Source organism: Chiloscyllium punctatum, chromosome 15, assembly GCF_047496795.1.
Source record: "Chiloscyllium punctatum isolate Juve2018m chromosome 15, sChiPun1.3, whole genome shotgun sequence".
NCBI lineage: Eukaryota > Metazoa > Chordata > Chondrichthyes > Orectolobiformes > Hemiscylliidae > Chiloscyllium > Chiloscyllium punctatum.
The window spans coordinates 74,441,319-74,457,779 of NC_092753.1; the positions used below are offsets into that span (position 1 = coordinate 74,441,319).

At 39.9% G+C, this 16,461-nt stretch overlaps 1 protein-coding gene across 2 annotated transcripts in view; it reads left to right on the forward strand.

The window, feature by feature from the left end:
- Positions 1-16,461, forward strand: part of epha3 (eph receptor A3) — a 244,619-nt gene that overhangs the window by 10,328 nt on the left and 217,830 nt on the right. For both annotated transcript variants that reach the window (XM_072585485.1, XM_072585486.1), the window contains exon 2: positions 10,332-10,396. In XM_072585485.1, the coding sequence (XP_072441586.1) occupies positions 10,332-10,396 (65 nt within the window). The remainder of the gene's footprint in view (positions 1-10,331; positions 10,397-16,461) is intronic.

The window sequence follows — 16,461 nt, forward strand, 5'->3', positions numbered from 1 at the left end:
CCATCTGGTTCACTAATGTCCTTTGGGGAAGGAAACTGCTGGCCTACATGTGACTCCAGACCCACAGTAATGTGGTTGATTCTTAACTCCCCTCTGGGCAATTAGGAGTGGACAATAAATACGCACATCTTGTAAATGTATTTTAAAAATTGACTTTGAATTGACTTATTATGTAGACAAACGTAGCAGTCAGTTTGCACAGTGCAAGTTCCTGGAAACAACATTGTGATCAATCATAAGTCTGTATTTATTTTCTTGGCTGTGTTGCTTGAAATAGAAATATTAGCTAAAACATTGGAACAATTCCTTAATGCTCTCTGAATAGTGTCTCAGCATCTTTTCACAATAAATTCATGAAACCAAACAGAAATATCTTGTTTTAAAAAGATTTACAAGAATGTTGCCAGGGTTGGAGGGTTTGAGTTATAGGGAGAGGTTGTAAAGACTGGGGCTGTTTTCCCTGGAGCATCGGAGACTGAGGGGTGACCGTATAGAAGTTTATAAAATCATGAGGAGCATGGATAGGGTAAATAGACATAAATATGTTGCAGAAATTGTCAGCTCTTTGAAATTTATTGCATGAACTATTTCCCATAAGAACAGCATTAGCTTGCTGTTATAGCATGTGTTAATTATAAGGTAAAGTTTCCAGTCCAATTCATGTTCCTCAGTTCCAAATTCAAAAGTGCACTCTTTATTTCATCAGTGTGACACTTCAAAGTCTCATTGCTAATTATTCTAATTCTGATACATGTGGCAGAAATGTTCCCTTCTGAGAAGCAGCAAGGATCAGGAAGGAACAATAATCAGGTGAGTTGGTCCCAGGGAAATAATCTTCCCTTAGAAATTAAATTCTGGCTATTGAGGCTCAGCATTGACTTTCCCAACTTGTCTCCAATTACATCTGATTAAGGTCAATTAGTACCAACTAAGGTACCTCAGCCTGCATAGGCTGCAAGTGAGATGAAAAAGAGCTGGCCTACCCAAGTAATCATTTGATTAACTTGTGCAGAAAATATGTCAATTTGAGGTGGATCAGAGATCAGGCAAGTCCCTTAAATGGCACTAATTTGTGCAAGACCAAAGCACTAGAGAGGATAGTGGCTCTCAGGGGGCCAACAATCTGACCTCTGACCACAAACCCCAGAAATCCTTTCCAAACAGTTCTCATAGTACATCTTGCCTCTGCTCCCCCACTTGGAAGGTTGGCAATGTTGGTATCCTGGCAATAGCAACAGCTTCAGCCTTAATACTGCCAGGTTCTGGAGATAGCAGCCTCTGAATGGCTGGCAACTTCAAGCTAGGGTGGCTTGGGGGATATGGGATATTGCTTAACCAGGAAATTATGCTTCCAACTGTAATAAAGTGACCACTCAGGTACCAGAGAGACTTGGAGTTTGTGTGTCTTGCAAATAGTAGATCAATGTTTGAAGACAAAACAGGAAAATCCTAGCAAAGTTGACCATTAGCATTTTGAAATGATAGTGAGCTCCTTAACATTTTACAATCAGCTCTTCCACTAGATCATGAATCTGTACCAAGCAGGGAGGTGGACCAAGAGGCTAGCTCACGGATTAAATGGGAATGTGAAACTAGGGATCATGATCAACCGGATCAGTTATGGAGTGCGGAATTACAGGCCATTCAACTTTATACATTGTTTTCTTCTATTGCTGGTCATGCTTGGAATGGTGACAATAACGATTTAAAATAATTTGATATCTGGCAGTTCCAATTACAAGTGTTTATTTAGTGAATGTCCTTTGGGAAATTAAAAATGAAACAAAACTGAAAGATTGAATTTTTCTAAGTATATAATTTTGCTCAAGGCAATTTTTCTCGGCCGCGCTCAGCTGCTGCTCAAGTTGTGATCGGTTTGATACCTGGGGTCTGCAAACCTACCAGGGGTTCACAACACAAGGGCCTGTCAACAGGTGGGTAACATGGATGACTACATCCAGCAATCCAGGTCTAGGGTAAACAATTAATTAGCAACCTGAAAGTGTGCTCTGGACCCACACTTTGCAATCTTCATCTCTCTTGATTTTGGGCCCTTCATGTCTCTGTGCTCTGCTCTTGGCATTTTCTGTTCTTCCTTCATTTCTCCTGCTCCCCTGGTGATTTAAATCTGTACTTGTTCCACTCATACTCCAGTTTTCCCCCTGCTCCTCCCATGCCCTCTCCAGATTCCTGTTTTCTCCACGCTCTCGCTCGCTGCATGTTTTTGTTTTCACCGTGTTACACTTCCCTGTTGTTCCTGCTCTGCTCATGGCCCCCCTGTGTTCTGCTCCCCTTGGATTTCAACTCTCTCCAGACTGCTGTCAAGAATAACCTGACTCTGCAGTGAAAAGTAAACACTCCCATCTCACTCATATTTGTAAGTAATTACCTTTCCTAGAAGCCTTATTAAAATGTTTACTATGCAACACTTTCATATTATATGCAATATAGTGTTTTAATTTGCATTCGTGTCCATTTGAAAAAAAGTGCTTCACCAAAAAGCCTACAGTGCTTCTGCCTGAAAATGGTTCATTTTCTTCAAGGTTTGCTCCAAGTACTTGCTGAGATGATGAAAAGATTCCTTGGTATGAATATGTTAATTGGCGTTCTTGAGCATTCCAGTTCCAGCATGGAAGTTTGCATGAATTCATGTTAGAGCAGTGAAGATCCTTGATAGGAGAGGGTACAGGAGGAGAGAGAGAGAAGAGCAATATTAATAAACAGTCAGTGTATAATCATTTAGAGTCCTTAGGCCAGAGACAGCTTGGACCACTCAAATCCTGTTGTCTAATGTACAAAACACATTTCCATGCACTTCTTTAAAATTACTATGGGACATAATCTTACTTCCAAAAGATTAAACAAATCCTCTTTTGACAGGATCAAAACAGAATACATTCTAAAAGTTATTGATGGTGAGAAATGTGAATACATGCTGGTGCATTCAATAGTGGATGTTTACTGCTGTTCTTATTATTCATTCATGGGATGAGGGCATCGCTGTCCAGGCCAGCATTTATTGCCCATCCCAGAGGGCAGTTAAGAGTCAATGACATTGCTGAGGATCTGGAGTCATATTGTAGTCCAGACCAGGTTAGGATGGCTGTTTCCTTCCCTGAAGGACATTAGTGAAGAAGATGGGTTTTTCCAACAATCGACAATGGTTTCATGGTCCTCACTCTTAATTCCAATTTTTGTTTTGTTTTCAATTTAAATTCGAACATCTCCCATGGTGGGGTTCAAACCCAAGTTACCAGAAACTTACTTGAGTCTCTGGATTGACAATCCAGTGATAATTCCACTAGGCCATTAATTTAAAAACATTTGCTTTAAAGAAGATGTTAGTAAATTTACTTTAAATCAATCCATATCTCCAATAGAAGTTGTGTAGAAGAGAGTATGTTAAACATTTTGCCAGTAGTAATTTCTGGCATCCTGTTTCAATATGTTAAAACTAAAATATGTTTCAGATATAAAAGAGGAAAAGTTGACATTAATTTTTTAATTTTATCTTCATGGTTTTGAAATGTGGTTTTGATAACCTTAGCTTGACAGCATAAGCCAATTTAAGTAAAAAAAGCCTTTTAATTGTATCAGTATATTCTCAGTCCATTGGCTTGCCAGCAATGTCTCAAAGTAAACATTCTCATTCTAGCTTTCAAATCTCTCCCTAGGTCAATTCTATGTCTTATAACCATCCAAGAACATTGTATTCTTCTGACCTCTTGCACAAGCCAAATTTCCTTTATCCCAGTTGTGAAAGCTATCAGTATTAAGCTCTGTAATTTCCTTCTGAGAACCTTTCCAACTCTCAACCTGTCTTCCCTCCCTTAGACGTTCCTGAAATTCTACTTCTTTGACCAGTCTTCATTTGTGGCTTGATATTAGAGTTTGTCTGAAATGATCTTATCAAGAGTCTTGAAACCTTGTACAAAGTTGAACAAATTGTCTAAATATAACATATAGTTTTTGTAATATATCTTATTGGAATTTAGGTTAGATTACTTACAGTGTGGAAACAGGCCCTTCAGCCCAACAAATGCACACTGATCCGTCGAAGCACACCCACCCTCCTACATTTACCCCTGCGCCTAACACTATGGGCAATTTAACATGGCCAATTCACCTAACTTGCACATTTTTGGACTGGGGGAGGAAACCGGAGGACACCCACGCAGACACGGGGTGAATGTGCAAACTCCACACAGTCAGTCGCCTGAGGTGGAAATTGAACCCGGGTCTCTGGTGCTGTGAGGCAGCAGTGCTAACCACTGTGCCGCCCTGGGTTGGTACAGGGTTCTGGAAGAGACAGATGCAATATTAGCCAATTGTGCATTGTGTGATTTGTATCCTATGAATTTAGAATAGGCTCCTGATTGGAATTATTGTAACTGTATGTTGACATGATAGAATCATAGAATCCCTGAAGAATCCCATCAATTGCACACTGCCCCTCTGAAGAGCAGCCCATCCAGACTCACACCCTCTACCTTATTACCTTGCATTTCCCATGGCTAATCCACCTAGTCTGCACATCCCTAGACCCTATCTTGCAATTTAGCACATCATTAGACTGTGGGAGGAAACCGAAGGACCCAGGGGAAACCCATGCAGACGCGGAAAGAATGTACAAATGTACAGTCAATCGAGGCTGGAATCGAACATTGGTTCCTGGCACTGTGAGGCAGCAGTGCTAACCTTAAGCCACATGTCTTCCCATGACAATTGAAGAAGATAAATTTCTGGTTGATTCCCAATCAAAGGATATGTATCATGTACAGTTACATAAAAATCCATGCATCTTTTCATATTTTGAAGACTTAGTATTTCCAGAAAGCATTACTTTTGAGTTGGAAGACAACCTTGCAGTTGATTTCACAGTTCTGCAATGTTCAGCCAATAAATCGTCAATGATGAAAACCTTCAGGAATCATGTACTTGAACCTGGTTTCAAAATGAGTTTCAAGCCTTCAGCACGCCTGTCCAGCTCCCAGCTTCCACTCACTATGTCCTGCCATACATGTTTATATCTTCTGCAAGCAGTATTTTCATTTAATTTTCTTCTGCAGCAGAAGTTATTTTAAGTATTGTGTATTATAGCTTGGCCTGTGGTTGTGCAAGTCTTGCTGCATTTTCTGTCTAATTCCTCATTGCCATGTGTCACTGAATCTATACAGAAATCCAGTTTTGAGCAGCCAGATTTTTAGGAGTTGATGATTTAATTTTACTTCTTGTCTTACTTAACACGCACATGTTCTTCGATTGAATTTGGCATCTAATGCCAATCTGTACCAAATTCTAGGCAATATTACAGGACCATACACTGAATTTGAAATTTCCTAAATTGATATACAGTAATGTAAAATTGCAAAAGCTCATCAGAATGTAGATGAACATATTCATACAGATAAACATGGTCATGGAGGAGGTTTGCATTCAAATCCAGGTTCTGGAGGGCATTCATGGTTATGCCTAGAAAACATCTACGAAAGAGGTGGTTCCAGCACAAAATATTTCTCTATTTCAGTTTCAGCAATTAACTTTTAAATGTAGTTAACTTACATTTTAAATGTATTAACATTTCCATTAAAATGTACAGAGGGATGTTGCTCATGTTCATGTAGTGTTGTTCTATTGATATTACCAACAGTAATTTAACACTTAGCCCTTTTGCTACCAACCAAAATATACCAAATCTATTCTTAATGCAAAAGAACTTGCCAACATTTTATGTTAGTGCCCTATTTTCACCAAGTTCCTAACTTCTTTTTGGATAAGTAGTTATTTTTAAAAGCATGGATTATTGTGCTGAATCAACTAGAATATACATCCCAATAACAATCATAATGCAGTGATCCTGCAGATCAGGAGGGACCCATAGAGCAAATGGGGCAGCACAGTGGCTCAGTAGTTTGCACTGCTGCAGAGGAGGAAGTGAGGACTGTAGATACTGGTGCTCAGAGTCACGAGTATAGTGCTAGCAAAGCACAGCAGGTCAGGCAGCATCTTTTGGAGCAGGAGAATCAACGTTTTGGGCATAAGCCCTTCATCAGGAATTTGCACTGCTGCCTCAGTGTCAGGTACCCAAGTTGAATTCCACCCTTGGTCAAATGTCTGTGTGGTGTTTGCACATCCTACCTGTATTTGTATGGATTTCCTCTGGGTGCTCTGGTTTCCTCCCACAGTTCAAGGATGTGCAGGTTATGTGGATAGGCCATGCTAAATTACCCATACTGTGCAGGCTATGTGGATTGGCCATGGGAAATGTAGAGTTACAGGGATAGGGTGGGATGCCCTTTTGAGGGTTGGTGTGGACTCAATGAGCTGAATAGCCTGCTTCCACACTGCAGGAATTCTATGAAATAATTCATTAAATTTACGTCAAAGCATGTATGGGATGACTGCAGTTCTTGTAGAGGATGGTAGTGGATAACCATGGATGGTGTTAAGCATTAATTTGATATGTGTCATTCATTGATCATATGACAACATTATGCAGGGTTAAATGACCAAATACCTATCAATAACAGTGTAACTACTAGATATTTAATTGAACCGTTGTGCAACTGTTCATTTCCATTCATAATGCATTGTGTTCTAGTCCATCACTACTATTCATTTAGAACAAAACTGCAAGCCCTTACCTTGAAACATGCCAAATATACTTTACAATTCCACTCCTGCCTGATAACCACCCCAGAACGACTCTGGTGTCAAGTTTAAATTGGGCCTTTGTCTTGATCTGTAAATGACTGCCTATATCACACCAATCACTCTTTTTCAAGAATATGGCATACTGTAATATTTTCATATCAGCAAGCAACTTAGTCTGAATTTTTCAAGTCTGCTCAAGTCTGGAGGTACAGAACAGTATGTATTCTTCACAATTGCATGTTTTATATTTACTCAAGAAGGGCCTGCTGTCTTCCTGAGGGTTCTTGCTCTTTCATGTATGGAGGTAGGGGGTCTGAAGCCAGCAAGGGCCTTTGACTGAATATGTTGATCAGGCTCTAATTATGTTGTCAGGGTTTGACTGTAATTATAACCTGAGGGTTGCCTGTGGAAATTATTGTGCCTTTTCCATGACGCAAAGCAGGAAAGGAAAAGAACCAGGGCCACAAGGTAAAGAAGAGGTAAATGGTTCACCTTTTTCTTTTAAATTTCTCTTTGGAGCTCGGAGAAGTTAAGAGTCCTCTGAATCAGACAAGGAAGACCTGTGTCATCCTTGGCTCAGTCATCAAGTCATCGACCATTCATTCAGTCCCTTTTGATGGTCTCTTGTTCTCTAACATTCTGCTTTCTATGGGTGTTTGAGTGGGAATAACAGGAGTTGAATCATGTTAAAAATGAAGTTACTATCTCCTGGTGGTCATGCTAGTGAGATTGAAACATTCTTCTATCTGCTGCCCCCCTCCCGTCCAACCCCTACCCCAGTCCCAACAACCACCCCAGAAAGACTGCAATCTCAATTTTAAATTAGGCCTTTATCTTGGCCTATTAATAATTGCTTACTGTTGCATATCACAGCTAAGATTCCTCATCAAAACTAGACTGTTGTAACCTCCTATGGATTGAATACATCTGCTATTTCGTGGATGTCACAACCCTGTGGTGTAATGCTTTCGTGAGTCTTGCAACTTTGCTGTTAACTGTTCATTGCAGTTTCCTTACACCCTTCTGCCTACACATCAGCACAAGTAATGCTATGTGTTGCTGTTTCCATTTGCACATTGGAATCATAGTTAATGCATACCATTTTATAAAATAACAGCTGCTGTGGAGGGCGTGAAGAACTGTCATTCATCACATTATATTCTGATATTCAGAGACAGTTAGTCCTGTAGTTTAACAATTCATTTGTTTCATCATTTGAATTGCAGCCAAGAAATATTGCCCACAGTCACCATTACACTTATGTAGAATTGTCTCCTTTCTCTAACAGAATTAAAAAGTATTCAACGCAAGGAAGTAACTATTCTCTGGTAGCAGACACATCTTAACTGCTAACTGCAGCAAGTCCTTTGAACAGATGTTCCAATCTGCGAAGGTGGTGATGATTCACACATAGCCTAAGTTTGATTCAATAAAACCTGTGAAAGTGCAGTTTGAGAAAGGGAGTAAAAAGGTGTTAGAATTTAACGAGAAATTCACAGATTAATGGGACAACACCTGGAGAGACTTCAGGAGGCTCACTTTAATTTAAGCCTAACTAAGAGGGTGGAAGTACTTTGGAGTAGATCACTGGGTTAAGTATTTGATATTTGCACCACTCACCCCAGTTGCTGAATGTGACATTCACAGTATGATCTCCAGCAATAACTGTACTCCAATTGCTTTCGCTTCTGAATAACTAAATTCAAACTGGGGAACGAATTTAATTTTGAAAAATTGTATTTAGAGCATGATAATGAATCAACAGGGCATTCTGCATTCAATCCAATAATTTTTTTCTTATGCCCACCATTATATAAAATAACAGCTGCTATGGAGGGCGTTGACAACGGTCATTCATCACATTATATTCTGATATTCAGAGACAGTTAGTCCTGTAGTTTAACATTTTACTTATTTCACCAGTTGAATTGCAGCCAGGAAATATTGACTGCAGTCACCATTACACATATGTAGAAGTGGGCAGCACGGTAGCTCAGTGGTCAGCACTGCTGCCTCACACTTCCATGGACCTGGGTTTGACTCCAGGCTCGGGCAACTGTCTGTGTGGAGTTTGCACATTCTCCCCCTGTCTGTGTGGGTTTCCGCCAGTGCTCTAGTTTCCTCCCACAGTATAAAGATATGCAGGTCAGGTGAATTGGCCATGCTAAATTGCCCATTGTGTTCAGGGATGTGTAGGTCACGGGAAATGTAAAGTAATAGGGTAGGGGAATGGGTCTGGGTGGGATACTCTGCGGAGGGTCGGTGTGGACATGTTGGGCCTAATAGCCTGTTTCCGCATTGTAGTGATTCTATGAAATTCATTATCGTCTATTTCACTGAGCCATTCAAGTCAAATGCTCCATTCCCACTTCAGTGATTCCAGATCAAGTGGGTTTTGAATACATAACTTTAATCTCAGTATAGAACTAAGGGAATATTGCCTCCTTGAAAATGATCTTTTAGCTGTTAAGCCAATGCCAGTTCTAATAGAAGCCAAGGATTTTGGGTCTGTTTCAAAGAGTGAGCTTTCTTGGTATCGTCACCTCCTCTCATCATATATGTCCAATATTGGTAAAAATGAAATACTTAGTCAATTATTCATTTGCTGTTTGCAGGGTCAGGTTTTCTTTAATACATAACAGAACTTCCAAAGTAGTTATTTAACTGTGAATCATTGTGAGATATTCAGAAGATATGATTAACATGTGAATACATCCTTTTCTTAGTGCAAATGTGCGTTGACAATACCCTCTCTGTCCACTGAATTTTTACATAATTATGAGTATCAAAAGCAAACATATGTTTTAAAACTGTTAAATAGATGAGAGAACTATTTTGTTTAACTGTGACAATACATTTCTCTCATTCTGAGCCAAGAATCACATTTCATGACAAATTCATTATGTATTTCTCAAGACTCAGTTGTAACATTATAATCTCTGACAAAAACAAATTAAATGTGACAACCCCGAACAATAGCCATCTTTAACATTGAGACAAGCAAGCATTTCCACAGTTGAAGTTCAAGGAGAATCTGAGAGCAGACCACTACAACAATAAAAGCACTTCACAAAAATGCAAGTTAATGTAATAAATCATCCTGAGGCATTTCACAGGAAAATTACCAAATATGGTTTGACACTGAGCTACATAAGGAGGTACCAGGGCCGAAGGACAAAGGCTTTGTCAAGGAGATGAGTTTTGCTGAGTGTGTTAAAGGAACAGAGCAACATAATAGGAGTTAGGGTTTAAATTCCAGTTCTCAGTGACTCACCAGTTGAAGGCATTGTTGTCAATGGTACTCAATTAACATGTGTTTGGCTTTACATTTTGGATATTGTAATTCTACCATCTGTACTGTAAAATCTAATACAGCAAAGTCACCAATGATGTGTATTTTGATGGGATTCAGTGCACGATTGTTGGAAAACGTGTTTTCTTTGATTTTGGAATTAGTTTGCATTGCAATTGGGATTTGTATTATGTCCTGTATCAGTACTTCTGAATGGGAATGAATGAGAAATGACTTGCTATATTGAGAAACCACACTCTGATCAGATGTGCATTTATTTGAAATTGTAGGTCATGATTAAATTGCATGAGAGAGTTAATCATGAAGAAGGCTTGGTGAAGAAATGTGGGACTTGTTGTTTATTAGCTGTTGTCTGTTTCCACAGTGAACCTCCTGGATTCTAAAGCAGTTCAAGGAGAGCTGGGATGGATATCTTATCCGATACATGGGGTAAGTGCAGAAGTGCAACCTGCAAAATAGACACAATGGCCCTTGTTCTTGGCTTCACTGAAGGATGGGTTTAAGGCGAAGGCAGAAAACTGGCAGCAAAACTATGCTATTGAGAGGTATTCACTTATAGGTTAATCGTGGTTTGGAGGAGGCGGTGTTGGACTGGGGTGGACTAAGTTAAAAATCACACAACACCAGGTTATAGTCCAACAGATTTATTTGGAATCACTACCTTTTGAAGTGCTGCTCCTTCATCAGGTAGTTATGGAGCAGGACCATAAGGCACAGAAGCTTACAATGTCATGCATATATATGAAATATATTAAACAAACTTAGATTTAGTCTTTCATCTTTTAGAATGGTTTTGCTAGTTTCAGCTTGTTAATATGTAAATCCCAGAACTTGTTTTAAGTCACATTCTCAAGATAAATTCAGGTTTTCTAACAAAATGTGTCACCTCAGCTCAGACAATGCATTAAAGGTGTAAGGTTAAAGTTTATCTGTGTCCCAATCTTGAGTCAGACTGGTTCTATTTCTAAAGTGGGATTTACAGAATCTTACATGGATTAACTGTAGGTTATGCATTTTTTGAGCAAAATGAAATATCATTCTGCAAATATAGATTCACCCCATGAATGTATATGTGTTTGCGTGCAGGAGAGACAGAGAGTGAGTGTGTATATGTGAGTGAATATATGTGAGACAATGTGTGCACATAAGCTTGGTAAAGTGTGTGTATGAGTGTGATGGGGTATAAGCCTATGAGATGGTACATACATAGGTGTGAGTGTGGCGGGTGTATGTATGTGCATATGAGAGAGAGTTTGTGTACGAGAATATGTGTGTGTGTGTGTGTGCAAAAGAGAGAGAGAGAGAGAGGTGGGGAGGGAGTGTATAGTGCAGTGAGGTCACCTGTAGTGTGGCATGAACTCAAGGTCCTGGTTGAGGCCATCCCCATGAGTTTTGAACTTGGCCATCAGCTTCTGCTTGGCCACTTTGCATTGGTGCTTGTCCCAAAGTCCATCTTGGAAGATGGTCACCCAAAGGTCCGAGGCCAAATGTCCCTGACCACTGAAGTGTTTGACTGGGAAGGAACACTCCTGCCTGGTGATTGTTGTACAGTGTCCCTTCATCAGTTGTAGTTTCTGCTCGATCTCACCAATGTACCATGCCTCAGGGCATCCTTGCCTGCACTGTATGAGATAGACAACTTTGGTTAAGTCACATGAGTACCTGCCGCGTACATGGTGAGTGGCGTACCCTTGTGTAATGGTGTTGACACTCTGACACGTCTTGCAGTGGCTGCTGTGACAGGGTTGTACAGTGTTGTGGCAAAAGTGAGAACTGCAGATGCTGGAAACCAGAGTTTAGATCAGAGTGGTGCTGGAAAAGCACAGCAGGTCAGGCAGCATCCGAGGAGCAGGACAATCGACGTTTCAGGCAAAAGCCTTCCAGATGAAGGGCTTTTTCCCGAAACGTCGATTATCCTGCTCCTCGGATGCTGCCTGACCTGCTGTGCTTGTCCAGCACCACTCTGATCTGTGCAGTGTTGTGGTTGATGTTATCCTGGAGGCTGGGCAGTTTGCCGCAAATAATGGTGTGTTTAAGGGTTTGGTGGTTGTTTAAAGGGCAGAAATGGAGGCGTGGGGATGGTCTCATCCTCATCAATAATGTGTTACAGGCTGCAAAGAACATGGAGTAGTACGTGATGGACTACTCCTGCACACACACATATAGGTTTATGGGTGAATCTGTATTTGCAGAATTATATTTTAGTTTGCTCAAAAAATACATAACCCACAGTCAATCCATGTAAAATTCTGTAAATTCCACTTTTAGAAATAGAACCAATCTGACTCAAGATTGGGACACAGATAGACTTTAACCTTACATCCTTTAATGCATTGTCTGAGCTGAGATGACACATTTTGTTAGAAAACCTGAAGTTATCTTGAGAATGTGACTTAAAACGAGTTCTGGGATTTACATATTAACAAAACTGAAACTAGCAAAACCATTCAAAAAGATGAAAGACTTAATCTAAGTTTGTTTAATTTATTTCAGCGGTATGACACTGTAATCTTTTGCTATAAATTCTATGTCTTATGGTCCTGCTCCACAGCTACCTGATTAAGGAGCAGTGCTCCAAAAGCTAGTGTTTCCAAATAAAACTGTTGGACTATAACTTGGTGTTGTGATTTTTAACCTTATAGTTTAAGGTTTAACGATGCTGAATGTTTCTGCTTGGAAAAACTTGTCCAAAATATAAGAAGCATTGTATCTCCTGTCTGTTTCTTCAGATTATTTACCTATTTCTTTGTAAATGCATACTACAATCTTTAGTTTGGCCTGAATGACAAGCTGAAATTGCAGACAGGCCACTGGAACTGTAAGTGTTGTCAACAGCTTGTGTTAAACTGCAAGTGGTCCATTTGATCTCAAATGAACAAACCTTTTAAGTTGTAAAGCCAAAGTACAGAGGGATCCCTTTAACCATGGGCGATAATGAACTAGTTACCTGGTACCTTGGGATAGTCGGATAGAATGCATAATAAACAACCAATTTGATGCCCATTTTACACTATTTCCCAACTGTAATATTATTTCTCCTTCCCCTTCACTCCTCCAGGCTTCCCACATGTCATGTAATATAAAGTGTGGTTTTCTGATTTGACATTTTTGGCAGGGAGCCATGCTTGCAAGAGACATATGTTGTAAGTTAGAGTGGGCAGGGGATATTGTGGCACAGTGGTAGTGTCCCTTCGTTTGAGTCAGGAGGCCCTGCGTTGAAAACCCACATATTCCAGTGGTGTGTAATGTGATCCCTGAACAGATTGAATAGCAAATACATATTGTGAGCATCAAAATTGGGCTGAGAACTGGATAAACCATCATTGAGACCTACTGCTTGATTATTATCCAATGACCCATTTGAAAAGTATGCTTGTGTATGGGTACTGTCAGAATTAGATTATGTGTGACAAAATACTAACAGGTAGTTTTATATTCTGAATAAGTGAGCAACTTCAGAAATGGAGTGTAGAAAAATATCTGTCTTTCACCTCAGAAATGTTTGGTATGTCCTATAATATAACCCCTCTGCTAATTTAAATAGGCAACACAAAAGATTCACCTCGTTCTGTAATCTGTTAAAATTCAAGAGGCAAAGAACTATCACAGAGGTCACTAGTTAAAGTAAAAATTAACAACTTTATTCTTTACATCCAACAGAAAATATTAAAACCAACAACAACTTACAACACATTTCTGTTGAGCCTATCTTTTATCTCCCATTCTACAATGCTAACGCAATTTTTTAAAAAATCCCGATTAATATTTAGAAAATAAATCACGTGTAAAAGCCAGTCAACTTTGCCGACTCTCCTCTGTAGATTCTCTCCAGGTCGGTCTCGATGTTCTGCTGCATGAACTCCCCACACACAGGTACCTTTCAGAGAACTCTTCAGATAGCAGTCCGCATTTGTTGGGCTTTGACAGTTCTCCCCCTAACTATTCAAAATGTTCGGTTCTATACCCCAAAACATTGAATCGTTTCATTAGTTTTAATACTATCAAAATACTAAATTCAAATGCGATTGGATTTTGGTATCTTGGGGCATAACTTAAACTGATTGGCCGAATTTGAATTTGTTTTTGTTTCATGGCAACCCATGTGCTTCTACTTGTTTCAACCAAAGGTTACATTGTTCAGAACACTCAGTGCTTTTAGTCCTTGCTAGCTTTTCAACTCACTTAAAGGTACAGTACACTTCTACACCTTCATAACGCACAGGTACGAGAATGTGGTGCTGGTAAGGTACAGCAGGTCAGGCAGCATTTGAGGAGCAGGAGAATTGATGTTTCAGACGTAAGCCCTTATCAGGATGCTGCCTGACCTGCTGTGCTTTCCCAGCACCATGCTCTCGACTATGATCTCCAGCATCTGCATTTCTCCTCCTTTACACAGGTAGCAAAGTTTAAAATAGTTAAGCAGAAACAATCTTTGCCTCAGCCTGAAGCTGATTAAATCTTTTACTAAGTGTTTTAAATTAACCTATTTATACTTATACAGATTTAGAGACTATGCTGTCTGGATTTAGATATATTCTCCATCTGTTCTTGAGTTTAGTCCTTATTTAGTTCATATGGTACCATTTGTCTCCCACAGGCACGTATTTCACATACAGATAACTGGCATGACACATGCATCATCTATAACAGCTTGTCGTTAATCTTCATGTTTTATAGGCTCCAGCAAATATGCCAGGAAAAATATGATTTGTATCAAATAACATAACATTATTATAAATATGAAGATTTGTAGCTGTAATATCAAAGTAGTTTTATCATTAAAGGGATGTAATAATGTTAAAAAATAACGTAACTATTTCTCAAAATATTCCACCCAGACCATTTCTCAAACAATTCTGTTTCATCCTCAATTTGGCTTCGACCACTGTAAGCCATAATCTAACACACACACAGACCTTTTTTAAATTAGCAGTAATGGCAGCATGAAGTGTTCAACAAATCACAGTATTGACTATTTCTGAAAATGCTATGTAATTAAAGCCCATTGCCCACACTTGATTTCTTTAATCTCTAACCAAAACTCAAATGAATACTGATGTGGTTATCACAGCAAAATGTTTGTTCAAGAAGATCACAAGAAGTTGAAAGTGAAAACAAACTCTGAGAAAAAGCACTTTTCGAAATGGGACAGGTCTTGCCTTACCAGAATTGGGTAATAATGAGTGGAAAGCCCTTTTAAATCACTTTCAATTTTGATTTTGATTGAAGTAAGCAGCAATCATTCAGAATGTACTCATCTCATGTCCATAAAAAAATAATGTGTTCGGATCAAGTGAGGAAGAGTCATAGAGATGTACAGCATGGAAACAGACCCTTCAGCCCAACTCATCCGTGCTGACCTGATATCCCAATCCAATCTAGTCCCATTTGCCAACACTTGGCCCATATCCCTCTAAACCCTTCCTATTCACATACTCATCCAGATGCCTTTTAAATGTAATAATCATACCTGCTTCCACCACATCCTCTGGCAGCTCATTCCATACATGCACCACCCTCTGCATGAAAAAGTTGCCCTTTAGATCCTGTTTAAATCTTTCCCCTCTCATCTTAAACGTCTAGTTTTGGACTCACCCCATTCTGGGGAACAGACCTTGTCTCCTTACCCTATCCATTTCCCTTGTGATTTTATAAACCTCAGCTTCCAATGCTCCAGGGAAAACAGCCCCAGCCTGTTCAGCCTCTCCCCATACCTCAAAACCTCCAACCCTGGCAACATCCTTGTGAATCTTTTTTGAACCCTTTCAAGTTTCACAATATCCTACCTATAGCAGAGAGACCAGAATTATACGCAGTATTCCAGGATCTTAACGTTTTTACAATCTTAAAACTGACCCTAACAGCCCTTTTCCAGATTTAACAGGGATGGAAGGAGGAATGGGTAGCCAACCCATACAAAGAGGAGATGGCTATTTAACTATTGCAATAAGGCTAGCAACCTTGAATTTAGTCTGCAGGTTTAATCCTGGCCAAGTGCATTTCCAAGGCTTTGGGGAAACCCGTCAACTGAAATGAGGAAAGAACAGCTTTGGAGAAGAGCAAAGTACCTTTTTACAGTACGACTTGTGACCTGGGATGAACATGATTGTTGGCACCTGGGCACCCAATGCTAACCATCTTCCACTGCGTTGTAATGTCACCAAACAGATTCCCTGCTCCTCCCTTTCCACGAGTATATTACTCCACCTCATGTAACTCCAGATAAGAGGATTGAACTATCATTATCCCCCCTCTTCAAAGTCAGGCATCAGCCTGGACTGATGGACCAGATCCCCTTGCCCTTGGCAGGCACACCATTCCAGACAAGCAGGAGGCTGGAAGAGCACAGCCAGCCAGGCGGCATCAGGTGGTGGAGAAGTCAATATTTTGGGTATGACCCTCCTTCAGGACTATGAATGGGGAGGGGATAGGGGAGCTGCAGACCAAGTGGGGGGCAAGAAGCAGGGTTTTTGGGTGGGGAGATAGGTGGAGTG